The sequence below is a fragment of the Callorhinus ursinus genome, unplaced genomic scaffold (genome assembly GCF_003265705.2).
Source record: "Callorhinus ursinus isolate GAN/ISIS: 27379988/994484 unplaced genomic scaffold, GSC_fseal_2.0 scaffold20, whole genome shotgun sequence".
In the NCBI taxonomy this organism is placed as follows: domain Eukaryota; kingdom Metazoa; phylum Chordata; class Mammalia; order Carnivora; family Otariidae; genus Callorhinus; species Callorhinus ursinus.
In genome coordinates this window covers 25,658,088-25,674,262 of record NW_027397082.1, presented here as the reverse complement: position 1 = coordinate 25,674,262, position 16,175 = coordinate 25,658,088, and the positions used below count along the sequence as shown (strand labels likewise).

The 16,175-nt window shown below is 38.0% G+C and overlaps 1 protein-coding gene across 4 annotated transcripts in view; it reads left to right on the top strand.

Moving 5' to 3' along the window:
* Window positions 1-16,175, top strand: part of EXOC6 (exocyst complex component 6) — a 245,058-nt gene that overhangs the window by 105,363 nt on the left and 123,520 nt on the right. For all 4 annotated transcript variants that reach the window (XM_025881148.2, XM_025881146.2, XM_025881150.2 and 1 more), the window contains 2 exons: window positions 2,474-2,571; window positions 15,212-15,317. In XM_025881148.2, the coding sequence (XP_025736933.1) occupies window positions 2,474-2,571; window positions 15,212-15,317 (204 nt within the window). The remainder of the gene's footprint in view (window positions 1-2,473; window positions 2,572-15,211; window positions 15,318-16,175) is intronic.

Sequence of the window (16,175 nt, the reverse complement as noted above, 5' to 3'; positions counted from 1 at the left end):
AAGCAGGGGAGTGGGAGAGGGAGAAGCAGGCTCCCCACTGAGCAGGGAGTCCGATGCAGGGCTCGATCCAAGGACTCCGGGATCATGACCTGAGCCGAAGGCAGACGCTTAACGACTGAGCCACCCAGGCGCCCCAGTTATACCTTTTTTTAATTGAAGAATTGGGGAGGGTCTTTTCATAAAAATTAAAGAATATTGAATGATACTTAGTTTTTAAAGTTGGCACTTTGCCGCCCTAAGGAAAAATTTCTTCTCATATTTCATTTTATTACTTAAAGCTGACTAAACAATAACATTAACAAGTAACTCCAGCATATTATAGTTCTGTTTATTGCTTATTAAGTAAATCAGAAGTAAACATTTATGATTCCTTCACTGACAGTTTTTGAGCACCCACCATGTACTTATACTGTAACACTGTGTGTGTATACACACACACACACACACACACACACGTAAGCTAGATGATGTGTAAAACGATAGAGACAAAAATCAGTAAGACAGTGGGATATAAAAATCCTTCAAGAAATTTATGGTTTAGTTGTAAACAAATAAGATATATAAGACATATTAATATAGCAGTATATTAACAAGCTCTGAGCTCGCAGAAGATGGAATGTCTACCTTTGATTCCAGGAGTTGGGAAAGTCTGTATAAAAAGTTGAAATGTGAGTTGGAAATTAAAAGATGAGTTCAGCAGGTACATATCAATAAAGGCATGAATGGCAGAGAAAATAAAATAGATGTGTAAACTATAGATGGAGGGATAGTATGGTGAGCATGAGATTGGTCAAGCAGCTTGATTGTAATAGAAACTTTAGTAGATGGGTGTGAGCAAAGAAGGGCAAACAGTGGTAATGAAACTGACAAGGTACTTTGACCCAAATTATGGCAAGACTTGTGGGACTTTAGTAAGTCTTTGGTAGTTTTTAACCAGTGGAATGGCATGATCATATTTGTACTTTAAATGATAATTTGGAGAGTCTTGGCAATAGATTGAGTTGAAAGAGACAGATGGTTGGAACTTCAGTCTAGGCAAGAGTTGTGAAGGACCGAAATAAAGCAGTGGCACTGGGAATACTTCTGGAAAAAAGTAAGTGATGGAGAAGAATGATAGATTTGAGATTTGTGAAGGAGGTAAAATCAAAAGACTTTGGTGAATGATTAGATATGTTTGTGTGTGAGTCATTTAGATGTTTTTCAAGTTTCTTTCCTGATAAATTGAATTGATGGTTGAACTATTAGCATAGATAGGAAACAGGAAAAGCACTTTGTCTAGTTGAAAAGGGAAGAGATAAGTTAACTTTAGCATGCTTGTTGGCAGACTGACTGGAGATGTCTAACAGGTGCTGGAATTAAATATTTGGAACTTCCAGAGGTATAACTAGAGATGTAGATTCAGGATAATCAGAGAAAATAGTGTTTGAAATCAGTAGACTTCAGATTTTGCTAGAGACCTAGAAGAAAAGTCTAAGGATGGAGATAGAAGAAAAAGGGAAACTGGAAGGACGACTGTTCATAGATAAGAGAACAAAGAGAGAGAGTGGTGTTACAGAATTCAAAGCAGACAAGTGTCAAGAGAGGTAATGCAGAGTGAGAGATCATTGACTTTTATATTTAGGAGATAATCTGTGACATTGTTGAGAGCAGTTTTAAAGGAATAGGAGTGGCAGTGAGATTGTAGTAGGTTTGGCTGTGAAGAGAGTAACAAAAGGAAGCATCTGGCAGGGCACAGCAAATCCAGGAAGGGCTTTTTTATTTTTTCTTACTTTTCTTGGTTTAAGGATGGGAAGTAATTAGCATATTTATTTAGCCAAAAGAAAGGAACTAGTGGAAGTTAAAGACAATAGTGAAGAGATAGTCCATGGAGCAGTTCCTGCAGGAGTAAGATAAAAAATAAAGAAGAGGGAAACCCTGAAGGGAAAAGGGACAACTCTGTGATGCAACAGAAATTTTTGTTCCTGAAATGGGTAAAATTTCAATGACTTTGGAGTTGGAAAGGAATAAAGTTTTGGAGAGGGTATGTTTGATGAGAAGGTGTCTATTTTCCCTAAATAGTGCAGTCCATCTTAAACTGAAGGTGCAAAAGGAAGCCAGCGTGTTTCAGACAAAATATTCCCTTTTCTTTTATCCTCTTTAGGGATCACCTTCCAAGACCCCATTATGTAGATCACTAACCCTTTACTTTTTCTTCAGTTTTGACTTCTAATACTTTTTAAGGTTAACAATGCAACCCAGACTGAAAACAGAAAAGAAATGGAAAAATTACTCCAGTTCCATAAAACTGTAGACTTTCTTACTTAGTGCAACCTGGTAGAAAGTCAAAAGGATATCTTCTTTTCATGCTGTTGGAATGACATACAATTTGATATAGTGATCACTTTCAAACAGTTCTTCAGTATTTCCAGCATTTCTCTAATGAATATATTTACTTATTTGACTTGTTTATCTGCTTTTGTTGTGTTTGTTTTAGGGTTATGGTTTTCCAGTGAACCGACTTTTTGACCTTTTATTTGAAATAAGAGATCAATACAATGAAACACTTCTTAAGAAATGGGCTGGAGTTTTCAGGTTAGTCAAAAACCATGGAACCTTAATGTAGTAGTGAAAAGCTTGTCAAATGCTAAAGTGATTGATTTTACATTTAGCAATAAAAAATGCTTATAATAATTTTTTTATTGTGGTAAAATATGCATAACAAATTTTGCATTTTAACCTTTTTAAAATATACAGTTCACTTACATTAAGTACGTTTATATTGTTGCAGCCATCCCTACTATCCTTCAGAACTTTTCCATCTTCCCAAACTGAAACTGTACCAATTAAACATTAACTCCCTAGCCCTTCTTCTAGCTCCTGGCAATCACCATTCTACTTTGTCTCTATGAATTTGGCTACTCTAGGTACTTCATATAAGTGGACTCCTACAGCGTTTGTCTGTTTTTTTGTGTCTGGATTATTTCATTTAGCATAATGTTTCCCAGGTCCATCCATGTTGTAGCCTGTATCAGTAGCTCATTCTTTTTCGAGGCTGAATAATATTCCGTTGTATGGATATGACCACATTTTATTTATCTGTTTATCCATCTATGGATATTTGGGTCATTTGCACCTTTTTGCTGTTGTGAGTAATGCTCCTGGGAATACTGATGTACAAATATATGTTTGAGTTCCTGTGTTCAATTCTTTAGGATATATATCCAGAAGTGGAATTGCTGGATTATATGGCACATATGTTTAATAAATTGAGGAAGATGAACCAGCATACTGTTTTTTCCAGAGTGGCTGGACCATTTATAATAAATTTTTAATTATACTACTTTTGGTTCTAATCTCTGTAATTCCCCCCGCCCCTGCCACAACCAGTAAATGATTAGATATAAGGCTGTAAGTATTCCAAGGTATTTAGTATTAGAAACAGATTTATAGCTTTTAAATTTTGTTTGGAGAAAGTGTTATTTTTATAAACAACATAACTAGATTAAAAATCTTTAAAGCATCTAATTAGGAAAATTACTTTTGCTTTAATCACTTGCCTGCAGGGAATAATGGACAAAGTATTTTAAGATCTATATAATTTTGTATTGTCATGAAAAGAGAAACTTGTTCCCTAATTCTGAAACCTTTTTTCCCCCCCTCCCTCCTCTTTCCCTTTCCCCCTCCTTCCCTTTCTTCCTTTCTTTTTCTTTTTTCTTTCTTTCAAGAAAACATGTAAATCTTGAGATCTTACATCGGGTCACCCAAATATGATAGAAGTGATGTGGCAATAATACTTGATGAGATTAAAACAGAAAATAAGATCTAATATCAAGGAATATCTAATATTCCTTGGCGTTTGCCTTATCAGTTTTCAAAACTATGGAGGCTTGACCTTCTGAATACTGTGATAGAAATCTTTTTTAAAATACCTAAGTGGTTTATAAGGTGATACACTTTTGTTAAAATCAACCAAATAAATTCTGATTTACAGTTTTTGTATTAACATTCCTTAGGGATTATATTGTCAGGATGTTATCTCAAGTGGACAATTGACAGTCTTGATGTAACATGTATTAAGTGTCAGCAATTTTTTGATCTTTAATATTTTAGAAATACAGTAGTGCTTATTGATAGGAGTGGTAATCTACAATGTATATGCTATGATATAATGTGATATAATATGACATCTTTATATATAAAATCTTTCTATATATTTATATATATAAAATCTTATAGGGTTGATGTTATTAACTTGCCCTCTTCAGAAGAGTGTTTAAGTTTTTACAATTGTTGATAGATGTTCATTGAGCCAGCTGTTTTCTCTTATTTATCATAAGACTTCTAGTATGAGGGGGCACTGGGTAGCTCAGTTGGTTAAACGTCTGACTCTTGATTTCAGCTCAGGTCATGATCTCAGGGTCATGAGATCCAGCCCTGCATTGGGCTGCACACTCAGTGTGGAGTCTGCTTGAGATCCTCTCCCTCTGCCTCCCTTCCCCCACCCCACTAATAGAGCTTGTGCGCTTTCTTCCTCTCTCTCTTTCCTTCAAATAAATAAAAGAAATCTTAAAAAAAAAAAAAAAAAGACTTCTAGTAATGAGATTGTTCCCCAAGATTGGGGAAACCATGAGGTATTGTTTTCTCTCTGAGAAGCTAATGGGTTCATTCAGATGTAGATAGGATTAATGTTATCCTCCTTTGTAGTTGGGGAGGAGAATGAGTGATAGCATGTCACTTGTAATGCATAATTCCCAAATGTATTTTGACTTCTACTTTCAGTACCCTTCTCGATCACGCTTTTTGCTTAGGTTTTTGAGAAGTAGCAGAGGGGCACTTGGCTGGCTTAGTCAGTAGAGCATGTGACTCTTGATCTTGGCTCGGGTTGTAAGTTTGAGCCTCATGTTGGGTGGTATAGAGATTACTTAAGAATAAAATCTTGAAACGAATAAGAAAAGTAGCAGAATTTAAGCTTTTCTTATTCCTGACCTAAATCTTCAAATATTTTACAGGTAGTGAAGTGACAACCTAACAATGGCAAAAAAGTAAAAGTTACCATCAATACTGAATAATTAAAACTTGGCTACTTCCATGATAGAATTTATAGTCTGACTATTGTTATAGTTTATTTATCTGTGTGTGGTTCTCTCCAACTGTATTGTCAACACCAGTGTTGTTTATATTTATAGTCTTGATTGCCTAGCTCCAATTATAGTGCTTTACACAGAGTAGGAACTCAGTAAATGTTTATAGAATTCAGTTCAGTAAACAGTCCCTTTTAAGACTACATTAACATTTTCAGAATATGAATGTACCATTCAATAAATTATCTGTCCTTGCATATTAACTAATTCTTTGCATTTGTGTAAAGTAAGTAGTTTATGGTCTTCTAGTAGTTTTATAATCTGTAACTCGCCTTTTTTAAGAATTTTAATTCCAATATAGTTAACATACAGTGTTATATTAGCTTCAGGTTTACAGTATAGTGGTTCAACAATTCTGTTTCTCAGTGTTCATCAAGATAAGTGTACTCTTAATTCCCTTTACCAATTTTACCCATCCCTCCACTCACCTACCCTCTGGTAACCATTTGTTTGTTCTCTATAGTATAATTTTCCTTTTAACCCCTTATTTTAAAATACTATTTAGAAGGAAATAGAATTAGTTGAAGCCTCTCACGATATTTTAGGTGAACAATCTTATTCCTTCCCATCCCCAAACAGTCTTATTGCAACTACCTTGTGCACCATCATGATTTACAAACCTGTGCCTTTATTTCCAGCCTCTCATAAAGACCCCAGGCCCATTTGTCAGTGAGATATTAGTCATCCACTGCTGAAACTGTATCCTCTTGAGATCTCCCTTACCTTGGCAAATATCTCTAATGAGCGACACTTAACATCATTTGTTCCTTTGCCCTGTTTAGAAACCACACATACATCCGGATTACACCTTCCTTCATAATGCTCATTTAGTTTTTAAAAACTGTCTATATATTCTACTTCTTTTTCCTTTAAATTTTTTATTGTTATGTTTATCACCATACATTATTACATCATAGGTTTTGATGTAGTGTTCCATGATTCATTGTTTGTGCATAACACCCAGTGCTCCACGCAAAACGTGCCCTCTTTAATACCCATCACCAGGCTAACCCATCCCCCACCCCTCTCCCCTCTAGAACTCTCAGTTTGTATCTCAGAGTCAGTCCATCGTCTCTCATGGTTCATCTCCCCCTCCGATTTACCCCCTTCATTCTTCCCCTCCAGCTATCTTCTTTTTTTTTTCCTTAACATATATTGCATTATTTGTTTCAGAGGTACAGATCTATGATTCAACAGTCTTCCACAATTCACAGCGCTCACCATAGCACATAACCTCCCCAGTGTCTATCACCCAGCCACCCCATCCCTCCCACCCCCCACCACTCCAGCAACGCTCAGTTTGTTTCCTGAGATTAAGAATTCCTCATATCAGTGAGGTCATACGATACATGTCTTTCTCTGATTGACTTATGTCACTCAGCATAACACCCTCCAGTTCCATCCACGTCGTTGCAAATGGCAAGATCTCATTCCTTTTGATGGCTGCATAATATTCCATTGTGTATATAGACCACATCTTCTCTATCCATTCATCTGTTGATGGACATCTTGGCTCTTTCCACAGTTTGGCTATTGTGGACATTGCTGCTATAAACATCGGGGTGCAGGTACCCCTTCGGATCCCTACATTTGTATCTTTGGGGTAAATACCCCATAGTGCAAGTGCTGGATCGTATGGTAGCTCTATTTTCAACTTTTTGAGGAACCTCCATACTGTTTTCCAGAGGGGTTGCACCAGCTTGCATTCCCACCAGCAGTGTAGGAGGGTTCCCCTTTCTCCGCCTCCCCGCCAATATCTGTGGTTTCCTGACTTGTTAATTTTAGCCATTCTGACTGGTGTGAGATGGTATCTCATGGAGGTTTTGATTTGGATTTCCCTGATGCCAAGCGATGTTGAGCACTTTTTCATGTGCCTGTTGGCCATTTGGATGTCTTCTTTGGAAAAATGTCTGTTCATGTCTTCTGCCCATTTCTTGATTGGATTATTTGTTTGATAAGTTGTTTATAGATTTTGGATACTAGCCCTTTATCTGATATGTCATTTGCAAATATTTTCTCCCATTCTGTCGGTTGTCTTTTGGTTTTGTGGACTGTTTCTTTTGCTATGCAAAAGCTTTTTATCTTGATGAAATCCCAATAGTTCATTTTTGCCCTTGCTTCCCTTGCCTTTGGTGATGTTTCTAGGAAGAAGTTGCTGCGGCTGAAGTTGAAGAGGTTGCTGCCTGTGTTCTCCTTTAGGATTTTGATGGACTTCTATCTCACATTTGGTCTTTCAACCATTTGGAGTCTATTTCTGTGTGTGGTGTAAAGAAATGGTCCAGTTTCATTCTTCTGCATGTGGCTGTCCAATTTTCCCAACACCATTTGTTGAAGAGACTGTCTTTTTTCCATTGGACATTCTTTCCTGCTTTGTCAAAGATTAGTTGGCCATAGAGTTGAGGGTCCATTTCTGGGCTCTCTATTCTGTTCCATTGATCTATGTATCTGTTTTTGTGCCAGTACCATACTGTCTTGATGATGACAGCTTTGTAATAGAGCCGGAAGTCCAGAATTGTGATGCCACCAGCTTTGCTTTTCTTTTTCAACATTCCTCTGGCTGTTCGGGGTCTTTTTTGGTTCCATACAGATTTTAGGATTATTTGTTCCATTTCTTTGAAAAGAGTGGATGGTATTTTGATGGGGATTGCATTGAATGTGTAGATTGCTCTAGGTAGCATTGACATCTTCACAATGTTTGTTCTTCCAATCCATGAGCATGGAATGTTTTCCATTTCTTTGTGTCTTCCTCAATTTCTTTCATGAGTATTTTATACTTTTCTGAGTACAGATCCTTTGCCTCTTTGGTTAGATTTATTCCTAGGTATCTTATGCTTTTGGGTGCAATTGTAAATGGGATCGACCCCTTGATTTGTCTCTCTTCTGTCTTGTTGTTGGTGTATAGGAATGCCACTGATTTCTGTGCATTGATTTTATATCCTGCCACTTTACTGAATTCCTGTATGAGTTCTAGCAGTTTTGAGGTGGAGTCTTTTGGGTTTTCCACATAAAGTATCATATCATCTGCAAAGAGTGAGAGTTTGACTTCCTCCTTGCCAATTTGGATGCCTTTGATTTCTTTTTGTTGTCTGATTGCTGTGGCTAGGACTTCTAATACTATGTTTAATAGCAGTGGTGATAGTGGACATCCCTGCCGCATTCCTGACCTTCGAGGGAAAGCTCTCAGTTTTTCCCCATTGAGAATGATATTCGCAGTAGGTTTTTCATAGATGGCTTTTATGATATTGAAGTATGTACCCTCTATCCCTATACTCTGAAGAGTTTTGATCAAGAAAGGATGCTGTCCTCTGTCAAATGCTTTTTCTGCATCTATTGAGAGGATCATATGATTCTTGTTCTTTCTTTTGTTAATATATTGTATCACATTGATTGATTTGTGAATGTTGAACCAACCTTGCAGACCAGGGATAAATCCCACTTGGTCATGGTGAATAATCCTTTTAATGTACTGTTGGATCCTATTGGCTAGTATTTTGGTGAGAATTTTTGCATCCATGTTCATCAAGGATATTGGTCTGTAATTCTCCTTTTTGATGGGGTCTTTGTCTGGTTTTGGGATCAAGGTAATGGTGGCCTTATAAAATGAGTTTGGAAGTTTTCCTTCCATTTCTATTTTTTGGAACAGTTTCAGGAGAATAAGAATTAATTTTTCTTTAAATGTTTGATAGAATTCCCCTGGGAAGCCATCTGGCCCTGGGCTTTGGTTTTTTGGGAGATTTTTGATGACTGCCTCAATTTCCTTAGTGGTTATGGGTCTGTTCAGGTTTTCTATTTCTTCCTGGTTCAGTTTTGGTAGTTGATACATCTCTAGGAATGCACCCATTTCTTCCAGGTTATCTAATTTGCTGGCATAGAGTTGCTCATAATATGTTCTTATAATTGTTTGTATTTCTTTGGTGTTGGTGGTGATCTCTCCTCTTTCATTCATGATTTTGTTGATTTGGGTCATTTCTCTTTTCTTTTGGATAAGTCTGGCCAGGGGTTTATCAATCTTGTTAATTCTTTCAAAGAACCAGCTCCTAGTTTCGTGGATCAGTTCTACTGTTCTTTTGGTTTCTATTTCATTGATTTCTGCTCTGATCTTTATTATTTCTCTTCTCCTGCTGGGTTTAGGCTTTATTTGCTGTTTTTTCTCCAGCTCCTTTAGGTGTAGGGTTAGGTCGTGCATTTGAGACCTTTCTTGTTTCTTGAGAAAGGCTTGTATTGCTATATACTTTCCTCTTAGGACTTCCTTTGCTGCATCCCAAATATTTTGAACAGTTGTGTTTTCATTTTCATTGGTTTCCATGAATTTCTTTAATTCTTCTTTAATTTCCTGGTTGACCCATTCATTCTTTAGTAGGATGCTCTTTAGCCTCCATGTATTTGAGTTCTTTCCGACTTTCCTCTTGTGATTGAGTTCTAGTTTCAAAGCATTGTGGTCTGAAAATAGGGAGGAAATAATTCCAGTGTTTTGGTAGCGGTTGAGACCTGATTTGTGACCTAGGATGTGATCTATTCTGGAGAATGGTCCATGTGCACTAGAGAAGACTGTGTATTCCGTTGCTTTGGGATGGAATGTTCTGAATATGTCTGTGAAGTCCATTTGGTCCAATGTGTCATTTAAAGTCTTTATTTCCTTGTTGATCTTTTGCTTAGATCTGTCCATTTCAGTCAGGGGGGTGTAAAGTCCCCCACTATTATTGTATTGTCAATGTGTTTCTTTGCTTTTGTTATTAATTGCCTTATATAATTGGCTGCTTCCATGTTAGGGGCATAGATATTTACAATTGTTAGATCTTCTTGTTGGATAGACCCTTTAAGTAGGATAGAGTGTCCTTCCTCATCTCCTATTACAGTCTCTGGTTTAAAATCTAATTTGTCTGATATCAGGATTGCCACCCCAGCTTTCTTTTGGTGTCTATTAGCATGGTAAATGGTTTTCCACCCCTCACTTTCAATGTGGGGGTGTCTTTGGGTCTAAAATGAGTCTCTTGGAGACAGCAGATCGATGGGTCTTGTTTTTTAATCCAATCTGATAGCCTGTGTCTTTTGATTGGAGCATTTAGCCCATTTACATTCAGGGTGACTATTGAAAGATATGAATTTAGTGCCATTGTATTGCCTGTAAGGTGACTGTTACTGTATATTGTCTGTGTTCCTTTCTGGTCTATGCTGCTTTTAGGCTCTCTCTTTGCTTAGAGGACCCCTTTCAATATTTCTTGGAGGACTGATTTCGTGTTTGCAAATTCCTTTAGTTTTTGTTTGTCCTGGAAGCTTTTTATCTCTCCTTCTATTTTCAATGACAGCCTAGCTGGAGATAGTGTTCTTGGCTGCATATTTTTCTCGTTAAGTGCTCTGAAGATATCATGCCAGTCCTTTCTGGCCTGGCACTCTGGCCTGGCCAGGTCTCTGTGGATAGGTCTGTTGCCAGTCTAATGTTTCTACCATTGTAGGTTACATATCTCTTCTTCTGAGCTGTTTTCAAGATTTTCTCTTTGTCTCTGAGACTTGTAAGTTTTACTATTAGATGTCGGGGTGTTGACCTATTTTTATTGATTTTGAGAGGGGTTCTCTGTGCCTCCTGGATTTTGATGCCTGTTTCCTTCCCCACATTAGGGAAGTACTCTGTTATAATTTGCTCCAGTGTACCTTCTGCCCCTCTCTCTCTTTCTTCTTCTTCTGGGATCCCAATTATTCTAATTTTCGTCTTATCATATTGCTTCTCTCTCAAATTCTGTGCTCGTGATCCAGTAGTTGTTTATCTCTCTTTTTCTCAGCTTCTTTATTTTCCATCATTTGATCTTCTATATCACTAATTCTCTCTTCTGCCTCATTTATCCTAGCAGTTAGTGCCCCCAGTTTTTTATTCCACCTCATTAATAGCCTTTTTGATTTCGACTTGCTTAGATTTTAATTCTTTTATTTCTCCAGGAAGGGTTTCTCTAAGAACTTTCATGGTGTTTTCAAGCCCACTTAGTATCTTTAAAATCATGATTCTGATCTCTAGGTCCGACATTGTACTAATGTCCGTATTGAGTCGGTCCCTGGCGGACGGTACTACCTCTTGATCTTTTTGTTTAGGTGATGTTTTTCGTCTTGTCATTTTGTCCAGACGAGAATAGATGAATGAGAGAACAAAATGCTAACAGGTTAACCACGTTCCCAGAAAATATACTCTAAACAAATCAGAAAAGACCTGAAACCAGGGGAAAAGAAAGGGAAAGAGAGAAAAAAGAGAGAGAAAAAAAAAGAAAAAGATAAAAGCAAACAAAATAGAACAAAACAAAAACAATATGATCATATATGATCGGACTAGTGCATAGATCAGTGCCACACACTAGATTTTGGGTGTATTTTGGTCTGTTAGAGGAAAGTGCCTCCTAAAATTTTAAAGAAAGAAAGACTTATATATGTACAAAATAAGGGTTGATACAATGAAGGGATGGAATATGACTGTAAAGATGAAAATTATAAAAAATTTTAAAAAAGTAATTGATATGGTGCTTGAAAAAAGAAAGAACAGGATTAAAAAAAAAAAGGAAAGAAAAAAGAAGGGGAGAGAATGTGATCAGGCAGGAGACCAGAACAAAGCCATACACTAGAGATTTAGGGTATATTTTGATATGTTAGAAGAAAGTGTATCTCAAAATTTTAAAGAGAGAACAATTTATACATATATATATATATATATATATATATATATATACACACACACACACATATATATATATATATCTGCCAAAAATAAGGGTAACTACTATGAAGGGATAGAATATGACTCTAAAAATGAAAAATAAAAATGTTTTTTTAAAAAAGGGATTGATAAGATTTTGGTTGAAAAAGGGAAAAAGAAAAATTCAGAAAAAAAGTTAAAAAAATTAACTTTGAAAGACTAATGAATCATGGTAAAAAAGCCATGAATTCTATGTGCAGTATTCCCCTGGCGCTGTAGTTCTCCCATTCTCATTGATCGGTAAACTTGGGTCTTTGCTCGCTGTTCGTGCTGATCTTCTGGGGGAGGGGCCTGTTGCCGTGGTTCCCAAATGTCTTTGCCGGAGGTGGAAGTGCCCCGCCCTTGCCGGTCCAGGCTAAGTAATCTGCTTGGGTTTGCTCTTGGGAGCTTTTGTTCCCTGCGAGCTTTCCGTACAGCTTTGGAGGACGAGAGTGAAAATGACGGCCTTCCAATCTCTGCCCGTGAGGAGCCGAGAACGCGGGAGCCCCGCTCCTCAGTGCGCCCCCAGAGAAAAGCGGTCACTCCCTCCCGTCTCCCCGGTCTCCGGCCGCACTCTGTGCTCACCCGGCCTGTGACCAAGCGTTTCTATCTCTGGCTCCCAACCCCGTGTGGAGTCTCCAAACCCAGTAGATCCCTGCAGTGCACTCCCGCGCCGCTCCTCCCAGGTGAGGAAGGGGAGTCTCCCCGGCTCTGCTGCTTGTTGGGTCCCTGCTGGAGGCGCAGTGGCCCGACTGGGCCGTGGATCACAGTTTATGGCAACCCCAAGCTGAGAGCCTGCCCCTCGGCTCCGTCTCTGCAGCCGCTTCCCCGCTCAGATACCTGGGAGCTCTGCCGCACTCAGGCACCCCTGGTCTTTCTGTGACCTTGAGGGTCCTGAGACCACACTGTCCCGTGAGGGTTCTACCCCCGCCCCCCCCCCCCCCCTTAGCCACTGGAGCAATGTCCCTCAGCAGAGCCAACTTCTAAAAGTTCCGGTTTTGTGTCTGCTGCTGTATCACTTGCCAGAAGGGGCCGACGGAGGCCCCCTCCCCCGCCGTCTATCCTCCCGAATATCGCTTTGGATTCACTTCTCTGCACGTCCTACCTTCCAGAAAGTGGTCGCTTTCTGTTCAGAGGGTTGTTGCTATTGTTTTCTTTGATCTCCTGTTGAGTTCGTAGGTGTATAGAATGGTTTGATCCCTATTCAGCTGAATTCCTGAGACCAAACAAAGTCCAGGTCTCCTACTCCTCCGCACATCCTACCTTCCAGAAAGTGGTCGCTTTCTGTTCAGAGAGTTGTTGCTATTGTTTTCTTCGATCTCCTGTTGAGTTTGTAGGTGTTTAGAATGGTTTGATCCCTATTCAGCTGAATTTCTGAGACCAGACGAAATCCAGGTCTCCTACTCCTCCGCCATCTTGCTCCGCCCCCTATATATTCTACTTCTTACTTTGCCACCTTCCTTTCTGCCCCCACCAGGACAGCCTTAATTCAGATCCTTATCACCTCTTATCTAGATTATTCTTCATCTCTTTCGCACTGGCCTCTGTGTTCATTATTGCTCTTTTTCCAGTTTATCCTCCATATAGTGGACCTATGACATTTGTCTCCCTAAAACCTATTAATGGTACTCCAGGCTAAAATCTGGGTGTCTCAGTTTGTCTACCTGCCTGGCCTCATTTATACCATGTCTTTTGTGTACTTGACACTCCAGTAATATTGCACTACCTGTGATTGACTCCCTCCCACATTCAGACTTTTTTTTACCCCTTATGCTTTTTCTTGTTATGTTCCATCTTTCTGAAATGATGTTCTTGCATAATCTTATTAGAAGTATTTCTTTTTCATCTTGAAAGACCCCACAGAGCTCATGGTTTCTCTATAAAACTTTCAATGAGATATCACCCACCTACTCTGATAAACTTAATCATTTCTTCCTTTGTGCTATTTCTGAACCTTGCATCTCTTTTATTGTATGTATAATGCGTTATTATAAACATTATTATTTGTTTTCATATCTCCTTTTAGGTTGAGAACAAAGATTTTGCTCTTATGTTCATGCAGTAGGGAATTTTCATCACAATTACCCCAGCGCCTGGCACACAATAGGAGCTAAATAAATATTAGTCAAGCTGAATTATTGATTAAAAGAAAGTAGGGGCACCTGGGTGGCTCAGCCGGTTAAGCAGCTGCCTTCCGCTCAGGTCATCATCCCAGGGTCCTGGGATCAAGCCCCACATCAGTCTCCATGCTCGACGGGCAGCCTGCTTCTCCCTCTCCCACTCCCCCTGCTTCTCCCTCTCCCACTCCTCTTGCTTGTGTTCCTGCTCTCGCTATCTCTCTCTCTGTTAAATAAATAAATAAAATCTTTAAAAAAAAAGTTGACGATTAGATAGCAAGTATATCTGGACAGTCTGGGTTATGCTACAGTAACAAAAATGCCCCATATCTCAGAGGATGAAAATAGACATTTTATTTCTCACACAGAAGTCCCTAGTGGTCTAGTGGTCCAAGATCCAGGCTGTTTACATTTGTGTTACTATATTCTCTACATTCTCAACATTTGTATTACCATGGGAAAGAGAGTCACACAGTTAGTTCATAAATTAGACTTGAACCAACACCTATCACTTCCATTCACAACCCAGTGGCCAAAACTGGTGATATAGCTCTCTCTGCCTTTGCAAGGGGGCTGTGTAGAAGAGCACAAGGGTACTGGGTGAGTAGTAATTCTCTCTGCCTTACTAAATATAAAAGGTCCTTTTGTAAATACAACCATTTTGAAAAGACTAAATAAATAGAAGGCACTGTTTTCATCTTCAAGGAAGTTATGACCTAGTTGGGAAGAGAGAAAAGACAGAATTTGAGAATTGTCCCTGTGAAGAAATACAACTGGAATACTCTTCACCTCATGGCTTTGTTTTTAGAAATAGATAATGAGTTTGTTCAGACTGCACATCTTAAGAATTGTTCTAGGGGGTAGGCAATGCTGGTACATTTGGTGAAACATGTGACTCTTGATCTTGGGGTCGTGAGTTCAATCCCAATGTTGTGTGTGATTACTTAAATAAATAAATAAACTTTTTTAAAAAAGAATTGTCCTAGAGAAAAAACTAAAACTAAAGTGCTGAGAGGATATAAAACAAGTGGGAAGAAGAGATCGCATATGAATTTTGAGGGACAATAGCTTTTGGCCTTTTGACTAAGATCAAGTGACTTTTGAGGGACAAGGTTTATTTGGTATTGAATTTTAGAATTGTCTAATAAAAATGCTTTTGTAGTAATTGTTCTTTTTTTAAAGTATTTAAAGTATTGTCTGTATCACTCTAGTGATACGTTTTTTTAATGTTAAGTTTTCAATTCTTTCTTCTTTCTTAACAGGGACATTTTTGAAGAAGATAATTATAGCCCCATTCCTATTGTTAATGAAGAAGAATATAAAGTAGTCATCAGTAAATTTCCCTTTCAAGACCCGGACCTTGAAAAGGTACAAGCTGGTTTCTAATTCAATAATTTTCTTAAACATAAATTCATAATAGTTATTGCTACATAATACTGACCTGATACTGTAAGTGAGAGTGGTTTCTTTTGAGGCTTTTGTTGTTGTGTTATTTGAGAAAATCAGTTATGTTTTGTTAACTTTTAAAGATTATGTTACTACTACTACTACTACAACTACTGCTGTTTTTGTGAAGTTAAGAAGGGACTTTCCTGGGGATACTAGGAGCGGTTGTCCCAAATGTTAGGTGAATTCCCAGGACAGGTATTAGTAACATTATGTGGATTCCAAATTAGATAAAGTAAATGTTGAGTAGATTATAGGAATAAGAGTACATTCTAGGGAAAGAGAGGAGAATTTATTTGAAATTTTCATCTTGTGGAAGATCTTATTTTGTGTTTTCTTTTCTAGAAATATATTTCTGCAAAAAGTTTATCTTGGTTAAATAAGAGGTGTATGAAGGCAATTGCCACTAGATTTTTTCTTTAAGTAGGAATTTTTTTTTTGTAGGCAAGATGTCTGAACAAAAGACATGATAGAGAAAGAAAATAGGCCAGCATGTAGAGTATTGTGGGAATACACATGATTGCACATGTATGTTCATACCTGCACACAAGCACACAGTCGTACCTATCCAGTATCTCTGGGTAGAATCAGATCTCCTGGGAAAAGGGTATCATATTTTCTGTTATTGTCACTTTTTTATTCTTTTTTTTCCTCTTTACTTTTCTTAATTATTTTCCAACTCTTTATAATTTAGTTCTTCTCTATGTTTTTATTTCTTCACAATGAAGAACAAAAGTGAATTTTGAGTGAATTGTGTGAACTGTGACTGTAAATTTTTAT